General features: G+C 43.3%; 1 protein-coding gene across 1 annotated transcript in view; it reads left to right on the forward strand.

The window, feature by feature from the left end:
* ryr2a (ryanodine receptor 2a (cardiac)) overlaps window positions 1-18,029 on the forward strand; it is a 471,729-nt gene that overhangs the window by 305,577 nt on the left and 148,123 nt on the right. The window contains exons 50-56 of the mRNA XM_067988444.1: window positions 4,268-4,388; window positions 6,515-6,684; window positions 8,627-8,847; window positions 11,729-11,819; window positions 13,201-13,341; window positions 14,918-15,081; window positions 17,530-17,608. Coding sequence (XP_067844545.1) covers window positions 4,268-4,388; window positions 6,515-6,684; window positions 8,627-8,847; window positions 11,729-11,819; window positions 13,201-13,341; window positions 14,918-15,081; window positions 17,530-17,608 — 987 coding nt within the window. The remainder of the gene's footprint in view (window positions 1-4,267; window positions 4,389-6,514; window positions 6,685-8,626; window positions 8,848-11,728; window positions 11,820-13,200; window positions 13,342-14,917; window positions 15,082-17,529; window positions 17,609-18,029) is intronic.

Here is an 18,029-nt window from a genome sequence, read left to right on the forward strand (position 1 = left end):
CATTGGTCCAACTCAAGATCCACAGAAGACTGGAGGTCCATGATTTCATAAATAAATGGGAGGTTATCTGGATTCATACATTTAGTTGTAAGAGGAGACCCAACAACATTTCATGAGTCCCACAAAAATGTGGGTCTTCAGTGCTGTCAGCTCTCTGGAGATCAGGTCATTTATGTTAAAGGATGTCACTGACGCAACTCCTCCAATATAAAAATGCCAGACTCCTGAGAAATGGGCGGCCAGTTGCTGAACACAGCCCCATCAATTTTAACAGTTGGCAGAAGTTTTTTTCCTTTCGCTTAGACGAGATTGTTTTGTTGGCTCATTGACGCACTAGTCATTCCTCAAGTCCAAAGATGGTGGAGCTGATTTTGGTTTGCTGCGGTTATTTGGCAGACAGCTGGCGATCTGATCGCTGCAGCAAGAGGTTCGCACCCTCTTGGTGGTCGGGCCTCATTAGCACATACTAAGGGTACGGTAGAATAGTGGTTATGTTACTGGGCTAGTAATCCAGAGGCCTGGACTAAAAAATCCAGAGTCATGAGTTCAAATCAAGCTGGCGAATTTAAATTCAATTAATTAATTAAATTCAATTAATTAAATAAAAAATCTGGAATTAAAATACTAGTATCAGTAATGATGGCCATGAAACTACCGGATTGTCGTAAAAACCCATCTGGTTCACTAATGTCCTTTAGGGAAGGAAACCTGCCGTCCTTACCCGGTCTGGCCTATATGTGAATCCAGACCCACAGCAATGTGGTTGATTCTTAATTGCCCTCTGAAATGGCCTAGCAAGCCACTCAGTTGTAAAATCTCGCGACGAAAAGTCATAATAAGAATAAAACCGGACGGACCACCCGGCATCGGACCACTAGGCACCGGACACGACAACGGCAAAACACCAAGCCCAGTCGACCCTGCAAGGTCCTCCTTACTAACATCTGGGGACTTGGCCAAAATTAGGAGAGCTGTCCCACAGACTAGTCAAGCAACAGCCTGACATAGCCATACTTACAGAATCATATCTTTCAGCCAACGTCCCAGACTCTTCCATCACCATCCCTGGGTATGTCCTGTCCCACCGGCAGGACAGACCCACCAGAGGTGGCGGTACAGTGATATACAGTCAGGAGGGAGTGGCCCTGGGAGTCCTCAACATTGACTCTGGACCCCATGAAATCTCATGGCATCAGGTCAAACATGGGCAAGGAAACCTCCTGCTGATTACCACCTACCGTCCTCCCTCAGCTGATGAATCAGTCCTCCTCCATGTTGAGCACCACTTGGAGGAAGCACTGAGGGTAGCAAGGGCACAAAATGTACTCTGGGTGGGGGACTTCAATGTCCATCACCAAGAGTGGCTCGGTAGCACCACTACGGACCGAGCTGGCCGAGTCCAGAAGGACATAGCTGCTAGACTGGGCCTGCGGCAGGTGGTGAGCAAACCAACACGAGGGAAAAACTTACTTGACCTTGTCCTCACCAATCTCCCTGTCGCAAATGCATCTGTCCATGACAGTATTGGTAGGAGTGACCACTGCACAGTCCTCATGGAGATGAAGTCCCGTCTTCGCACTGAGGACACCATCCAACGTGTTGTGTGGCACTACCACCGTGCTAAATGGGATAGATTCAGAACGGATCTAGCTCAAAATTGGGCATCCATGAGGCGCTGTGGGCCATCAGCAGCAGCAGAATTGTATTCCACCACAATCTGTAACCTCATGGCCCGGCATATTCCTCACTCTACCATTACCAACAAGCCAAGGGATCAACCCTGGTTCAATGAGGAGTGTAGAAGAGCATGCCAGGAGCAGCACCAGGCGTACCTAAAAATGAGGTACCAACCTGGTGAAGCTACAACTCAGGACTACATGCATGCTAAACAGCGGAAGCAACATGCTATAGACAGAGCTAAGCGATTCCACAACCAACGGATCAGATCAAAGCTCTGCAGTCCTGCCACATCCAGTCGTGAATGGTGGTGGACAATTAAACAACTAACGGGAGGAGGAGGCTCTGCAAACATCCCCATTCTCAATGATGGCGGAGTCCAGCACGTGAGTGCAAAAGACAAGGCTGAAGCGTTTGCAACCATCTTCAGCCAGAAGTGCCGAGTGGATGATCCATCTCAGCCTCCTCCCGATATCCCCACCATCACGGAAGCCAGTCTTCGGCCAATTCGATTCACTCCACGTGATATCAAGAAACGGCTGAGTGCACTGGATACAGCAAAGGCTATGGGCCCCGACAACATCCCAGCTGTCGTGCTGAAGACTTGTGCTCCAGAACTAGCTGCGCCTCTAGCCAAGCTGTTCCAGTACAGCTACAACACTGGCATCCACCCGACAATGTGGAAAATTGCCCAGGTATGTCCTGTCCACAAAAAGAAGGACAAATCCAATCCGGCCAATTACCGCCCCATCAGTCTACTCTCAATCATCAGCAAAGTGATGGAAGGTGTCGTCGACAGTGCTATCAAGCGGCACTTACTCACCAATAACCTGCTCACCGATGCTCAGTTTGGGTTCCGCCAGGACCACTCAGCTCCAGACCGCATTACAGCCTTGGTCCAAACATGGACAAAAGAGCTGAATTCCAGAGGTGAGGTGAGAGTGACTGCCCTTGACATCAAGGCAGCATTTGACCAAGTGTGGCACCAAGGAGCCCGAGTAAAATTGAAGTCCATGGGAATCAGGGGGAAAACTCTCCAGTGGCTGGAGTCATACCTAGCACAAAGGAAGATGGTAGTGGTTGTTGGAGGCCAATCATCTCAGCCCCAGGGCATTGCTGCAGGAATTCCTCAGGGCAGTGTCCTAGGCCCAACCATCTTCAGCTGCTTCATCAATGACCTTCCCTCCATCATAAGGTCAGAAATGGGGATGTTCGCTGATGACTGCACAGTGTTCAGTTCCATTCGCAACCCCTCAGATAATGAAGCAGTCCGAGCCCGCATGCAGCAAGACCTGGACAACATCCAGGCTTGGGCTCATAAGTGGCAAGTAACATTCGCGCCAGATAAGTGCCAGGCAATGACCATCTCCAACAAGAGAAAGTCTAACCACCTCCCCTTGACATTCAACGGCATTACCATCACTGAATCCCCCACCATCAACATCCTGGGGGTCACCATTGACCAGAAACTGAACTGGACCAGCCATATAAATACTGTGGCTACGAGAGCAGGTCAGAGGCTGGGTGTTCTGCGGCGAGTGACTCACCTCCTGACTCCCCAAAGCCTTTCCACCATCTACAAGGCACAAGTCAGGAGTGTGATGGAATACTCTCCACTTGCCTGGATGAGTGCAGCTCCAACAACACTCAGGAAGCTCAACACCATCCAGGACAAAGCAGCCCGCTTGATTGGCACCCCATCCATCACCCTAAACATTCACTCCCTTCACCACCGGCGCATTGTGGCTGCAGTGTGTACCATCCACAGGATGCACTGCAGCAACTCGCCAAGGCTTCTTCGACAGCACCTCCCAAACCCGCGACCTCTACCACCTAGAAGGACAAGAGCAGCAGGCACATGGGAACAACACCACCTGCACGTTCCCCTCCAAGTCACACACCATCCCGACTTGGAAATATATCGCCGTTCCTTCATCGTCGCTGGGTCAAAATCCTGGAACTCCCTTCCTAACAGCACTGTGGGAGAACCGTCACCACACGGACTGCAGCGGTTCAAGAAGGCGGCTCACCACCACCTTCTCGAGGGCAATTAGGGATGGGCAATAAATGCTGGCCTTGCCAGCGACGCCCGCATCCCGTGAACGAATTAAAAAAAAAAAACATGGCCAGTGAGCTGCAGGTGCCAAATGAACACTCTGAGGCAGCTCGCCGGTCAGGGAGGGTGGGAGATCAGCTCGCCCGTACACAAAGTGGGCCAACAGTATCGACCGGGGTGGGGGTGGGTGGGTTGGTTGGAGGGTGTGGTGGGGTGGAATTGGAAGGTAGGGTAGACAATCCCGGACAGGCCAGCTGGGACCGGCTGCCACGGAAATGAAGTAGTTAAAAAAAATCAACTATTTTTGGAAGGCAGGTTTCAGATTAGCATTGGAAAAAGCCTGGGATCTGATTACCTGCCCGTCCTCTTGGGCAGAGAGGAGATACCTAAGAAATGGGATGATCAAAAAATATGGTAAAAAGAGAGAATGTCACCCTTTACAAAGTGCATTGGTAATCTTGTTTTCTACCACTTATGTGTAGTTTCCCTGTTTTAAATATCTCAACTTCCATTTGGTTTTTTTCATTACAATAGCTCATTAATGCTGGTAAAGGAGAGGCAATCCGAATTAAATCCATTCTTCGGTCCTTGATTCCACTGGAAGACCTGGAAGGAGTTGTCAGCATTCCCTTCCAGATGCCAACAATTGCTAAGGGTGAGTTTACTGCACTGTAAGGGGGCTTTGGAGACTGTATATTAACTAATTTCACCTGTAGATTGTGAAAAATTTAACTGCGTTGTAATATCGATAGCAGATTATTATCTATAAAATCAAAGGGGTCTTAGAGAAAACTGTAAACTCAATATGTGTACATTTGGAGCCCTGGTGAGCGTAGCGGAAAAAGAGGCAGTGAATGAGTTAAGGTCTTGCGTTAGAGCTGGTGAAAATATTCCCTGATAATTTCCGAAGCACTTGTACTGCATGTTGTAAGCCTTCCTTTATCAACGAGGATTATTTATTGCCTGAAGGAATTGCTGCTCCATTGTGATCTAACTTCTACCAACTTATGTTTGATGAATGGGAACAAATCAGACATTTGATTTGAAGAATTTCTCATAGTCAGCCTACATTTGTTATAATAATGGCTTGTTTCAAGCTATGGTTTTTAATAACGGTGGTTTCCCGATTATTTTGATTGGCAACTATATCTCATATTTTAGACACAAAAGAGGTACTTCATTATTAAAATAGTTGTAGAAAGAACAATCTTGCAAAATAAGGTACATACTGTTGAAATAAATAACTCTTCGTATTCTGCATGATGCTGGTATGTGCAAAACATAAAAATTTATTACTCAATTGAACAGAATTGTTTCACTTTAATGTGATGATATACAGTTTGATTATCGGTGAGAAATCTTAGTGAACTCATTTACATAAACTGCTGCATTGGAACAATATGTACATACTTATTATGTTCTTTAAGTGCAGTTTCCGGCAACACTGCAGATGAAACACTGCTGGTTATAATTTGTAATCTAAGCACAGAGATGCCATCTATGCGGCAATATACAGGAACTGTGAGATTACCTGGCCAATTTGACCACATGAAGAGATTGTTCACTCCCTTGCCATGCAATAATATTTAAAAATCTGATAATAGAGTCAGATAAAATACACTTATGCTGGAAAAAGAAAATGGCACATCAAAGGGTTTGACCCAATTTTGTTTCAACAGTGCAACCGACAGTATAACTTGTGAATACTCAAAGAGCAAGTGAGTTAAACCAATGTACTTCATTGGAATGAAAATAAAATGGATTCTGTAATAGCCAGGTGATACATTCCACTAGATTACCGCCCGTGTGGTGAAGATGAACATTTTCTGCAGTTTATTTGAATTGTTTTCAGGGTCTTAAATTGGATCCTTATTTTTTTGGTACTTTTGGTTGAGCACAAATGCTACTGAAAGTCAAATAGGCTGAATGATATCTGAACTTGATATGTATTTCAGCTATTTGATTGTTCAAACAAATTAAGTTCCTTTTACTTTGACTGTTCCTGTCATCTTTGCAGTGAACTCTCGCATGAAGAGTTTGCTATTTGTCAGCTCAACAAGTGACAAAAAATGAGGCAAGCTGTCTTTCTCAACAACCTAATGACAAATTAGACAAAATATGAGGTGTAACATCCACTGTAATTCACTGCTAGATGATTAGGTCTGTGATATAGAAGATACTCAGTGTGGAGTGTAGGATACAAAATTAATTTCATGAGTTAGGGGATCCTGATAATTTATAGGTTTTCCATTGTTTCTAAAATATTAAATTGATAAGTTATGGAAGGTTTACTATTTATCAGAGGTATGTGTAATTTTTTTTTCTAAATACTTGCTCTGTTGATTTATATGCATTGGGTAAAATCTCATGCTTACTGATCTCTGTTGGATACAGGAAGCACGCAATCCCTGCTCCCATCTTATATGGACACTTCCTTACAGTGTAAATATTGGGTGTAGTGAGATGGCACTATGAATTTGAACAGTGAGACATGGGTTTGATTTCTCTGCTGGGTTTTCAATTTCATTACTGTGTGGAGAAGACTGAGAAGACTGGATGCTTGCTCATGGGAGAAGAAAAATCAGAGCGAGTGTTATGCGGTGCTGGTGGCTGACATAAGAGCATCGTTGTCAGAACGGAGGTTGTTGGCTCAGCCGTAGGATGTTTGTGCATTGAGAAAAGGAAATAAAAATAATGAAATTTGTAAAAATTTTATTTGGATTATCTAAGAAAATAGTTCTTAATATATTCAATATTTAGTAAATAAATGTTTCCTTCTAGATGGGACAGTTGTGGAGCCAGACATGTCAGCAGGATTCTGCCCTGATCACAAGGCAGCCATGGTTTTGTTCCTAGAGAGGGTGTATGGGATTGAAGAACAAGATTTCCTTTTACATCTGCTAGAGGTTGGCTTTTTGCCAGACCTCCGTGCTGCTGCCTCACTGGACACGGTGCGTAGATAAAGGGCCTCTGAGGTTTAATTGGTGTCATGTCTCTGCATGTTTCTGTCATTGTGATACAAATATAGTGGTGATTCAGGAATTCAGCCATTCACACTGAAAATAAACCTGTCTGGCTGACTACTAGATCAAGAAATTGAACTGTAATATCAACATATACTTCCAGGTGAGTGGATTAAAAAAAAAGTTCATTATCAGTGTTGTCATTAGAGGTTTGGCAGAGCGTAATGGTGGATGAGTATAATTTTCACACAGCCACGCTGTAGGGATTGTTCTCATCAGCATTTTGGTAGGAATAATGAGCATGTAAATTTTAATTGTGTATCTGCTTGAACTGTATATGCAGCAGTATAATTATAGAATTTGTCTTCCCAAAGTAGGGTTCTGTGTAGAGTGAACACTTTGACCAGCTTAAAACTAGAATGAAGTACTAATTGTTACAAGACTTGTGGTACTGGTAAAGCACAACTTTAGGCGATAAATGTGGAGTATCACTCCTGACATATATTGGTACAGCATTAAAGCATATTGGAAAAATCACACAAGTCTGTAACACATTGCTGCCTGTATATATTACATAAACTTGTGACACTACTGCAGTATCAGTTGTCAATCTTAATATCAGACATCCCTTCTGCACAACTGGTTTCTTTCCAGGACCACGAACTACTCTTTCAAAATAATAAGTGAGGAATGATTTTACGAATTCACACTCCCAATGCAGAACCTCACCCGCCAGGAATACATAATATGCCAGGAATACATTCTATAATTTTGTCTTTTAAAAAGCATTTGGACAGTTACATGGGTAAGATGGGTATAGAGGGATATGGGCCAAGTGCAGGCAATTGGGATGAGCTTAGTGGTATAAACTGGGCGACATGGACATGTTGGGCCGAAGGGCCTGTTTCCATGTTGTAACTTCTATGATTCTATGATTCTATATTGGGAATTTGGGCGTGTCCTCCCTCCCTCCCCCCACCACTATTTTGCACCCATTTAAAATCAATGGGTTTTCCCTCCCAGCAAGTAAGACTCCATCGTGGGAATGTGTATTTATAAAAGTGGCCAGTTGGTGTCTATAGAAGAAAATGGGTTAAAGTCACTTCATTAGGAAAACCATATGGTTCAGGTTAGATCCTTAACAGTGTTACATCATAATTCTGGGTTGAGCAAGCCAGTGACAGCCATGAGTGCAGTTTCCATGCATATTTTAATTGAAGTGGAAATCATACCAGTTCGCAAAGCACAGAACAAGAATGCTGGCACTGCATAAACTAAAAAGCTGCAACAAAACAATGATGACAGATTGTTGCAATTCATGAGCAAAATTGGAGTGCTTGCATCTCCGTAACTATATTTGAAGATTGGCTGATACAACCCACTGGCAGTCACATATTGTGCACACCATGTTTCATACCAGAGCTGTATGGCATTGGTACAGTAGTTGTACATTTTTTTATGCTGGCATTGTACATGAGTTATGTCTAACCAAATATCAGACAATAAATGGATGCCAACTCCTCTATCACGTGCACAGTTTGTCCATGCTCTTACATATTTGAATGTTTCACAGCCAGTTTTGTTCCAATTAACAACAGATTGAAGTAACAAATGGGGTGATATTATGAAAACAGACTATGTGTGTGCAGGGATTGCCAGTACACAGTTTATCAGGGAAACCAATTGTGGGCAGGTTAGACTTGGGGTCACAGTAGTAAAGTGCCTGAGGGAAGGGGCTACCTGGGAAAGAATGGCAGGGGAAGGATTTGACCCATGGGAGGACATGCAAGGTGTGGGGTAGGATGAATTTTTGAGCAAGATTTCTAAACCTCATCAGTCTGCACAGACTAGGGATACCTGATTGCTGATATTGGCTGAATAAAATACAATAACTGCAAGCATGTTTGCTTGTTTTTTTCTTAATCTTTAGGCTGCCTTGAGTGCTACAGATATGGCATTGGCACTAAATCGATACTTGTGCACTGCTGTTTTGCCGCTGTTAACGAAGTGTGCTCCACTCTTTGCTGGCACTGAACATCATGCATCTCTTATCGATTCCTTGTTGCACACCGTCTACAGGCTGTCCAAAGGATGCTCCCTCACTAAGGCCCAGAGGGATGCAATTGAGGAATGCTTACTTGCAATCTGTGGGTAAGTTGAAAGATAGGATTTGCTATAGAGCAAGATTGAATATTTTCGGTTCAAGCTATGTGTGGCAATGGTATAATGCATTGCATAACTTTGTGTTCTTGGATGTCAATCAAATTTTGATCCCATCAGTTAGAGAACAGTAGTCTAACCTAACATTATGTCGATCCCTGATGGGTCCACATTTGGAATATCTGCGAAGTTCTTAGCAACCCACTTTCTAAAGGGCACTTACATAGAATTACAGAGAATGTACAGTAGAGAAACACTCCATTCGGCCCAACAGGTTCATGCCGGTGTTTTATGCTCCACATGAGCCTCCTCCCATCCTTCTTTATCTAACCCCATCAACATATCCTTCTATTCCTTTCTCCCTCATATGTTTATCTAGCTTCCCCTGTAATGCATCTATGGTTGCCTCAACTACTCCTTGTGATAGCGAGTTCCACATTCTAACCTCTCTCTGGGTAAGGCCGTTTCTCCTGAATTGCCTATTGGATTTATTAGTAGCTATCCTATATTTTTGGCCACTACTTCTGGTCTGCCCCGCAAATGGGAACATCTTCTCTGTCTACCCTATCAAACCCTTTCATAATCTTAAAGACCTTTATCAGGTTACCCCTCAGTCTTTTTTCTAGAGAGAAGAGCCCCAGCCTGTTCAATCTTTCCAGATAAGTATTACCTCTCAGATCTGGTATCATCCTAGTAAATCTTTTTTGCACCTTCTCCAATGCCTCTATAACCTTTTTATAAGATGGAGACCAGAACTGTTCACAGTACTCCAAGTGTGGTCTAACTAAGGTTCTGTACAAGTTTAACCTAACTTCCCTGCTTTTCAATCCTATCCCTCTAGCAATGAACCCCAGTGCTTTGTTTTTTTTATAGCCTTATTAACCTGCATCGCTAATTTTAGTGATTTGTGTGTCTGTACCCCCAGATTCCTCTGCTTCTCTACCCCATTTAGACTCTTATTTTTCAAGGACCATGTGGCCTCCTTATTTTTGCTACCAAAATGTACCACCCACACTTATCTATATTGAAATTCATTTGCCAATTACACAGCCATTCTGCAAGTTTATTAATGTCTTCCTGCATTTTAATGCATTCTTCCTTTGTATTAACTGTGCCCCCAATTTGGCGTTGTCCGCAAATTTTGAAATTGTACTTACGACTCCCAAGTCCAAATCGTTTAGGTAAATGGTGAACAACGGTGGTCCCCGCACAAATCCTTGTGGAACACCAGTTCCCAGTCCCTTTTGCCAGTCTGAGTAACTACCTTTAACCTTATGAAAGGGTTTGATAGGGTAGACAGAGAAGATGTTCCCATTTGCGGGGCAGACCAGAACTAGTGGCCAAAAATATAAGATAGCTACTAATAAATTCAATGGGCAATTCAGGAGAAACGTCCTTACCCAGAGAGAGGTTAGAATGTGGAAACTCTCTGTTTTCTGTTTGTACTGATAGTTAATGCTGCTCTGAACTTTTATCTCTTGTTGCTTCTAATTTCCAAATATGCCTTCCACACACTCTTCCTCCTTCCTGTTGTTTTGCAGCCAGCATAGTCTCCTACTCGAACTCATTTTCTTCCCTGATCCTCAAAACTATGGAATTCCTTGGGCTCAATTTTAAAATCAAATTGTGGGTGTGTTGGGGGCGGAGGGACTGCGAAAATGGCGAAAATCCCGAGCGGGTTCGGAAGCCGGCTCCAACCCGCTGACTTCTGGGGTTGCCACAGACCCGCCTGTGTGCGTGCGTGCACTTCACGATAGTTAAAGAACCAAATATACCTCATTGAGGTACTTAAGCTACTTTATTTCTGACACAGTAGAGAGTTAAAACGATTTAAACTTACCTGGGCGGCTTTCTCACGGCTTCCGATTCACGCCTGGTGAAACCAGGGCAAAAATAAACAAAATAAATTAAATAAAAAGCCATTGAACAAAGGTTTATAAAAACAAAATAAACCTACTTTTCTACCCTGTCCTGATATCCGATGTCTCCCTCCCCGACGTCCCTCTCAGCCCCCGATGTCTCCCTCTCCGATGTCCCTCTCAGCCCCTGATGTCTCCCTCTCCGATGTCCCTCTCAGCCCCCGATGTCTCCCTCTCCGATGTCCCTCTCAGCCCCCGATGTCTCCCTCTCCGATGTCCCTCTCAGCCCCCGATGTCTCCCTCTCCGATGTCCCTCTCAGCTCCCGATGTCTCCCTGTCCGATGTCCCTCTCACCCCCTGATGTCTCCCTCTCCGATCTCCCCCTCCCCCCCGATGTCACTTTCCGACCTTCCCCTCTCCCCATCCCCCCCCCCCCCGACCTTCCCCTCTCCCCAACCCCCGACCTTCAGTGCCCTCCACTCTCTGTTCCATCGCCGGATGACGACTCGCTCTCTCTCTCTCCCCCATCCCCCCCCACCCACAGCGTTGCAGCTCCTGTCGACGCGAAACCCAGAAACAACTTTAATCACCTTCAATTACATTGCATCGGAAAAGATACGTTTTCTTTCTATTCGTGTTGCCATGCGCAACCTCACCCCCCCCCCCCTGCTGCCAACCTTCCACGAGGTTGAGCCCCTTATCTCCCACAATCTCTCCCAAAATCTAGAGGCTTTTATGACCATGACTTGGCATAATCTAATCATTACTTCCTAATTTACCTTGTATATTCTTTGCTCATTTCGTCCTTGGTGTTGTCCTGCACTGTGGGCCTTGGCCCTTACTTTGGTTTCTCAATTAAAAAGATAAATAAATAATATTTGTGCAACGTTATGTTAAGGGACTATGTAACTATTGTGTTTCTGTGTGTAGAATTGCCTAAGTGTTTCTGTAGTGGTAAATGTAAGAACGAACGACATCCGTAACTCATCCTGGAGAATTCCCTTTCTGCACAGCCAATTACGACCATCCATGATGCAGCACCTGTTGAGGAGATTGGTGTTTGATGTCCCCCTGCTGAATGAACATGCAAAGATGCCTCTAAAAGTAAGTTTGTGTGTTTGCTGAAATGTGATCAGTTCTCTAAAGCCTAGCAATTATTATTGCTGATATTAGTGGGTGAATGCTCAACGTGTTGATATGACATTCCTTTGTCTGATATTTTCAATTTACAAACAAAAGAAAAATTACTGAACAAAATTGGATTTAAAATTAATAGGGACCAGTGATGCAGATGTGGTGCTGCTCCACATGGGTAGTAATGAAGGATTTGAGGGCAGGTCACCTGGATCTGCTCTTGCACTTATATCAAGAGCAGCTTTGGCAGAAGCCTGGTACAGTGCATGGCCTACCGGATGCTACAATAGGAGGAAAAAAAGCACATAAAAAATACAAGATTAGAACAAAATGAAAGGAATAGTGCAGATTGCTTATCAATTGAGGATAACAGCATTGCACTGAAACCGTGGTAAGACTTTTAAGCCTAGAAATGACACTTGGTGATTTTAAGATGTTCGTATGACATTTCTTTGTCCATTGTTTTAATGCAGGAACTAACCTATTTATTTTAAATGATTTAATACCTCTGCTAAAATAGCAGACAGGGGAATGTCATTCGATCATCTGTTATATGCCAACAGTATTTCTAGGTTTTGATTTATCTCAAATTTCTTAGATTGAACAAACATTGGTAATAGATGCAGGAACTGTATAATTCAATTTGTATCAAGGAACTGAACATGTTTAATGCTCTTTGCAATGCAATGATTTTGGTGTTGCAATTTATGAAGTAAATTGTTAACCCTTTCACTAGCAGAAACCTAATATGGGCATTGGGTTGGCAGCTGTTAAGTTACCTTCAAAGATTGCTTTGTTTTCATTAATTACCAATAAATATTTCCCAATTTTAGTAAAATTCCTATTGCAGTTTTTTATTATTTTATTTACAAAAGCTGATGTGTGAGAAATGTGAGTTTTACTGTTCCAACTAAAAAGAGAAGATTGTAGAACAACTAGAAATCTGGTTGAATATTATTTGGAGTGCAGTTTGTTAAAAATATAAATTTAGATGTGTGCTGATGAAAGGGTGAAAATATCATTTCCTTTGAAGTGACAGGGTGGTACAGCGTGATGGAGTTTTAATGTGCTGTGCTATCGAGGGATGAAGAAACCACACAATTAATAGGTGCTGAGCAGAGACCACGTGCTTCTTCAAAGGAAGGTGGCATAAGCCTGGGCCCCTCTTGTACACCTTCTGATGGTACGTTCTTGGTGGAGGCCTGGGAACAGGTTATCTTGCTTGCCGCCTTCTCTGGGAATGGTGTATGTTATGCAATGAGGGGGGAAAAGGGATAAGGAACAAAACAAAGGTAATTATTTTTTAAAAGTAATTTTTGTTCAGTAACCAGCAGTCATCCTTCTCTTCCAGTTACTGACCAATCACTATGAACGGTGTTGGAAGTATTATTGTCTCCCCGGAGGTTGGGGCAGCTTTGGAGCAGCTTCAGAAGAAGAACTTCACTTGTCCAGGAAGCTGTTCTGGGGTATATTTGATGCCCTGTCCCAGAAGGTACCTTTGCAGGGAAAACAAAATCTTGGATTTCTGTTTTACCATCTACCATACCAACAGTTCTTTTTAAACAACCTTATTTTTTTATTAAAATCAACCTCACTAATACTGTATGGGGTAATAGTTTGGAAAATCATCTTCAGATTGTGGGTCCATTCCCATTTATTTCATAATTTTAATATCTAGTTCTAGATAATCTGCATCTCTCTAACAATAGTGGTGAAAAGTAGACTGTTTTGTTCTGAGAAAATGCCACTTCTATTCTCCCCTTTTTATATTACTTTACATTCAGTATAAAGTCTTATTTCCAATTCTACTTAAAATTCAAGTGCTTGTCATTTATAACATTTATTTAAGGGCAGCAACTGGGTATAATTTCTTACCTCATCCCAAAAACTGTCTGTTAATGCTTCAGAATAATAGAATTAATAATTTGCCATTGAGCTTGTCTCATTGTCTCTTTTTGTGATGAAAATATATAGTTATGGATCTATCTGTCAATAATTTGTAGCTTTAACCCCCACTAACAAGATTTTCAAGATGATATACAAAATAAAAACCACTGCACATAAGGAGATGGGCGGTATTAAAGCACCTTCGGGTAGAAATTGGTCAGCGCCCGATTATAGTCGTGAAACGGGCAGTCCAACTGGAGCGCGCACCCAAACAGGTCAGTCCAAGGATGTCCTGAAATTAATAATCGGGGAGAGAACATAAGATCATAAGAACATAAGAAATAGAGAAATAGGAGCAAGAGTAGGCCGTACGGCCCCTCGAGCCTGCTCCGCCATTCAATAAGATCATGACTGATATTCTACCTCAACCCCACTTTCCGGCCCGATCCCCATATCCCTTGATTCTCATAAGAGCACCAGAGGCAGCTCACCATGCCTCACGTGACCAATTATGACTGCATGCCTTGCGGGCTGGGGCTATCCAGTAAGTCGTGAAGGGGGAGGAGAACAGGAAGGAGCACGATTGTGGGCTGGTTGTGGCCCGCAGTAGCTCAGCCTAGTTTTTGATGAAGATTGCAGAAGCATCCTCAGACAGGCTCATGACCTTTCTTTGCATATCTAAGTTGGGCCAATGCTGCTTTCAGGTAACTGTCAGGGATGCCTAAAAACTGCGAGGACCAATATGGCGGCAGCTATGCCACCAGCGCAGTTCAGGTGCAGGACCTAGCGCCCAGAAATTTGTATATGTTGCTCCCATTTTACGCCCCAAAAATGGGCACAATGCATACCAATTGCTCCCCCCTTGTGTTTATAATAATGCAAACTAAAATGCTAATAGTACAGGAATTAAAAATCCTTGAATTTCCATAAGGAAAAAAACTGCAAATGTTGGAAGTCTAAAATAAAAATAGCAAAATCTGGAAAAACATCAGCAATTAAAGGAAGAAAAAGTTAACTTTTTGGACATAAATGCCTCATCAGAACTGGAAACTGGAAGACAACTAAGCCTTTTTTAAACAAAACGAAAGGGGTGGAGGGAACTACAGATAAACGTGTTTTATTTTCAAGAAGCGATCAAATGGATGCTTTGTGTTCCTCTGCTATTTTGTGTCTATCTTCAGAAATATGAACAGGAGTTATTTAAGTTGGCGTTGCCCTGTCTGAGTGCTGTTGCAGGGGCCTTGCCCCCAGACTACATGGAATCCAACTATGTGGCAATGATGGAGAAACAATCGTCAGTAGATACCGAAGGAAACTTCAACCCACAACCTGTAGATACCTCAAGGTATGATTGGAGAGCTTTTGAACACTTCTGTTTTCTGAAACTTCTAATTCATTATGTCACACCGTCCTAGGAGCAGTCTTTACCTGTGCAAGCAGATGCCATCAAATTCTTGATGACCATAGGCCACAACTACAACTTTCAGGAAAAGGGGGCGGGGGAAGAAGACCCTGCAAACGTTTTTTTTCATATTTCAAATCAATTTTAAGCATAATTCTCTTCGTTCTCAACAACAACACAAAGACAGTATGGTGTAAATAGGCACTTTGTTGTGTAAATCACAAGTCATTCCTTCATATTTGCTTTGAGCTACTCGCACACTAGATTTTCTGATAAAATGATTTGGTGTGTTAAATATTCAGACTGCCTGTTAAAAATTTTGAGTCTGAACTAAATATTCTCTTGGGTTCAGCGTCACCAATTACTCTCTTAAGTAGACCTCATGTCCCCTGTGATCAGGTATGCACATTTACTGCTCAATATCTAGTTAAGCTACAGCGTGACATGAGAATCATGTCATAGACCCCTTGCTGCATGTACTGAATAGTATGTTCTTGTCTTTTTTGAAAGACGGACTGAAAATATCTCTAGTGACATGAGGCCAATTGTAATCCAAAAAACTTGTTTATTCTACATGAAAAATATGAATGAATAGGACACTTTCTTGTGAGATACATCAATTTCATACCATTTTTCCTACCATGTTAAAATAATAACTGTAAACAATTTTACAACACCAAGTTATAGTCCAGCAATTTTATTTTAAATTCACAAGCTTTCGGAGATTTTCTCCTTCCTCAGGTAAATGTTTCAAGATCTCCTTGAAGCCTACGCATTTATACATGCAAAGTTTTCTTCCCTCCCGGCCCCAGCCCCCCACCCGAAATCGGACTCCCGATTTCGGGTGGGGGGCTGGGGCCGGGAGGGAAGAAAACTTTGCATGTATAAATGCGTAGGCTTCAAGGAGATCTTGAAACATTTACCTGAGGAAGGAGAAAATCTCCGAAAGCTTGTGAATTTAAAATAAAATTGCTGGACTATAACTTGGTGTTGTAAAATTGTTTACAATTGTCAACCCCAGTCCATCACCGGCATCTCCACATCAAAATAATAACTATGTAAGTTTGCCACTATTCTGGGCAAAAGTCACGAGTTGTCCCTACACTAAGCCTACACTGTCTTTATACTATGAACAACATGGATTCACTCTGCCATTCTCAAGCCTATGTGTGTCTCTGAGAGATGCCTATCCTGGACTCTGATATCTCCGGGGAGGCGGGGAGGAAGCAGGTGGGGTGGGAAGGGGGGGACGGTTCGGGGTTCGTAACGGCTGGGTATCAGGAAATGTAGGTAAACCGGAGGTCCTGCCAAGTTTAATGGCAGGCCCTCATTTCAAAAAATGTTCTCCGTTTCCTGGCCAGCAGGGGAGCAGAGAGGAGGGAGGGGGAGATCGGGGAGGCATGGGGGAGGAGATCGGGGAGGCTGGGGCGGGTCGATTGGGGAGGCCGGGGGTGGGGGGGCATATTGGGAAGGGCCGAGGCTGGGTGGGGGAGATCGGAGAAGACGGTGTGGGGGGTGGTGGAAATCGGAGAGGCCTTGGGGAGATCGGAAAGGCCTTGGGGAGATTGGAAAGGCTGGGGAGAGATCGGAAAGGTCGGGGGGAGATAGTGGATGGAAGGTCGGAGGAGGGGGTCATCGGATTGCGGGGAGGGGAGTGCGATGGTAGGGGAGGGGGGAGTCCGATTTCGGGTGGGGGGCTGGGGCCGGGAGGGAAGAAAACTTTGCAGAACAGCAGTGACAGCAGTGTTGAGGATCAGTAGGTGGATCAACAGACTGCGAGACCAATGAGCGTATCCCAGTCATATAGAGCTAGGGTAGATCTTACTTAACCCAACAGCTGTTGAGGGTACAGATGAGAAGTATCCAGGTTTACTGAGGATTCAGCGCCGTTTCCCTTTTAGAGCGAAGTAATTTCTGTGGAGCTGATGTATTCTTTATGGAACTGAAAGGAAGGACCTCTCCTCTTGGAATCATAGAATGTTACTGTGCAGGAGAAGGCAATTCAGCCCATGATGCCTGTGCTGGCTCTCTTAAGAGCTACCAATGTAGTCTCATTGCCCTGCCCTTTCTACATACTCTTGTAAACTTTTCTTGTTCCCCATCTTCCAAAATTGAAATAAGTAGCAAAAAAAAAATCATATTTGGAACCCCTAAATTGCTTAACTTCTAAAGTCTTTAGTAACACCATTCTGCTAAAAAATAGGAAACAGGTATAAAATTTAATAAGTAATTCAGTCAGCAGTAAAGGTGGAGGGAGAGTGGAAGAAAAGTATATCGCCTCCAGCACTAATACTGGCTGACCAATGTTATCACAAATGGTTTATGAGTTATATTAATATAAAAATGTAGTTCAGGAGGTAATTTCTTTTGTTTGTTCACTTCCACTGTCAGTACAACTCTCCCAGAAAAGTTGGATTATTTTATCAACAAATATGCAGAACACAGTCACGACAAATGGGCAATGGACAAGGTAAGGCATTTTATTCTTCCCTGGATTTCCCTAGGGTACACATTGCGTGCAACTGAGAGAGCACCCTGCTCCTGAGCTTCCACTGATGCTGCTCTGGATCAGCCATTGAGCGACAGACAAATGTGGCCTAACCCATAGTGTCACTCACTGCTCATCATCTCCCTATGGTAGCATGGCCGAGATGAGGAAGTCAGTGGTATGGAACTGAATCTATATCTCACCATTGTCATGCTCTAGCAGGCTGCACCGCTGTACTTTTTATAAGCAGTGTAACCCACTTATAAGACTATTTGTTACTTATTTTTTGCAGCAATGTTTGAGTTTTTTTTGCTCCCGTTAAGCTTCATGTTAGTCATGTTATAGGAGCATTCCACCCATGAAGAGTATTTTTCTTAGAGAAAATAGGATGCTCCGTTTTATC

This window comes from Heptranchias perlo, chromosome 8 (genome assembly GCF_035084215.1).
Source record: "Heptranchias perlo isolate sHepPer1 chromosome 8, sHepPer1.hap1, whole genome shotgun sequence".
NCBI lineage: Eukaryota > Metazoa > Chordata > Chondrichthyes > Hexanchiformes > Hexanchidae > Heptranchias > Heptranchias perlo.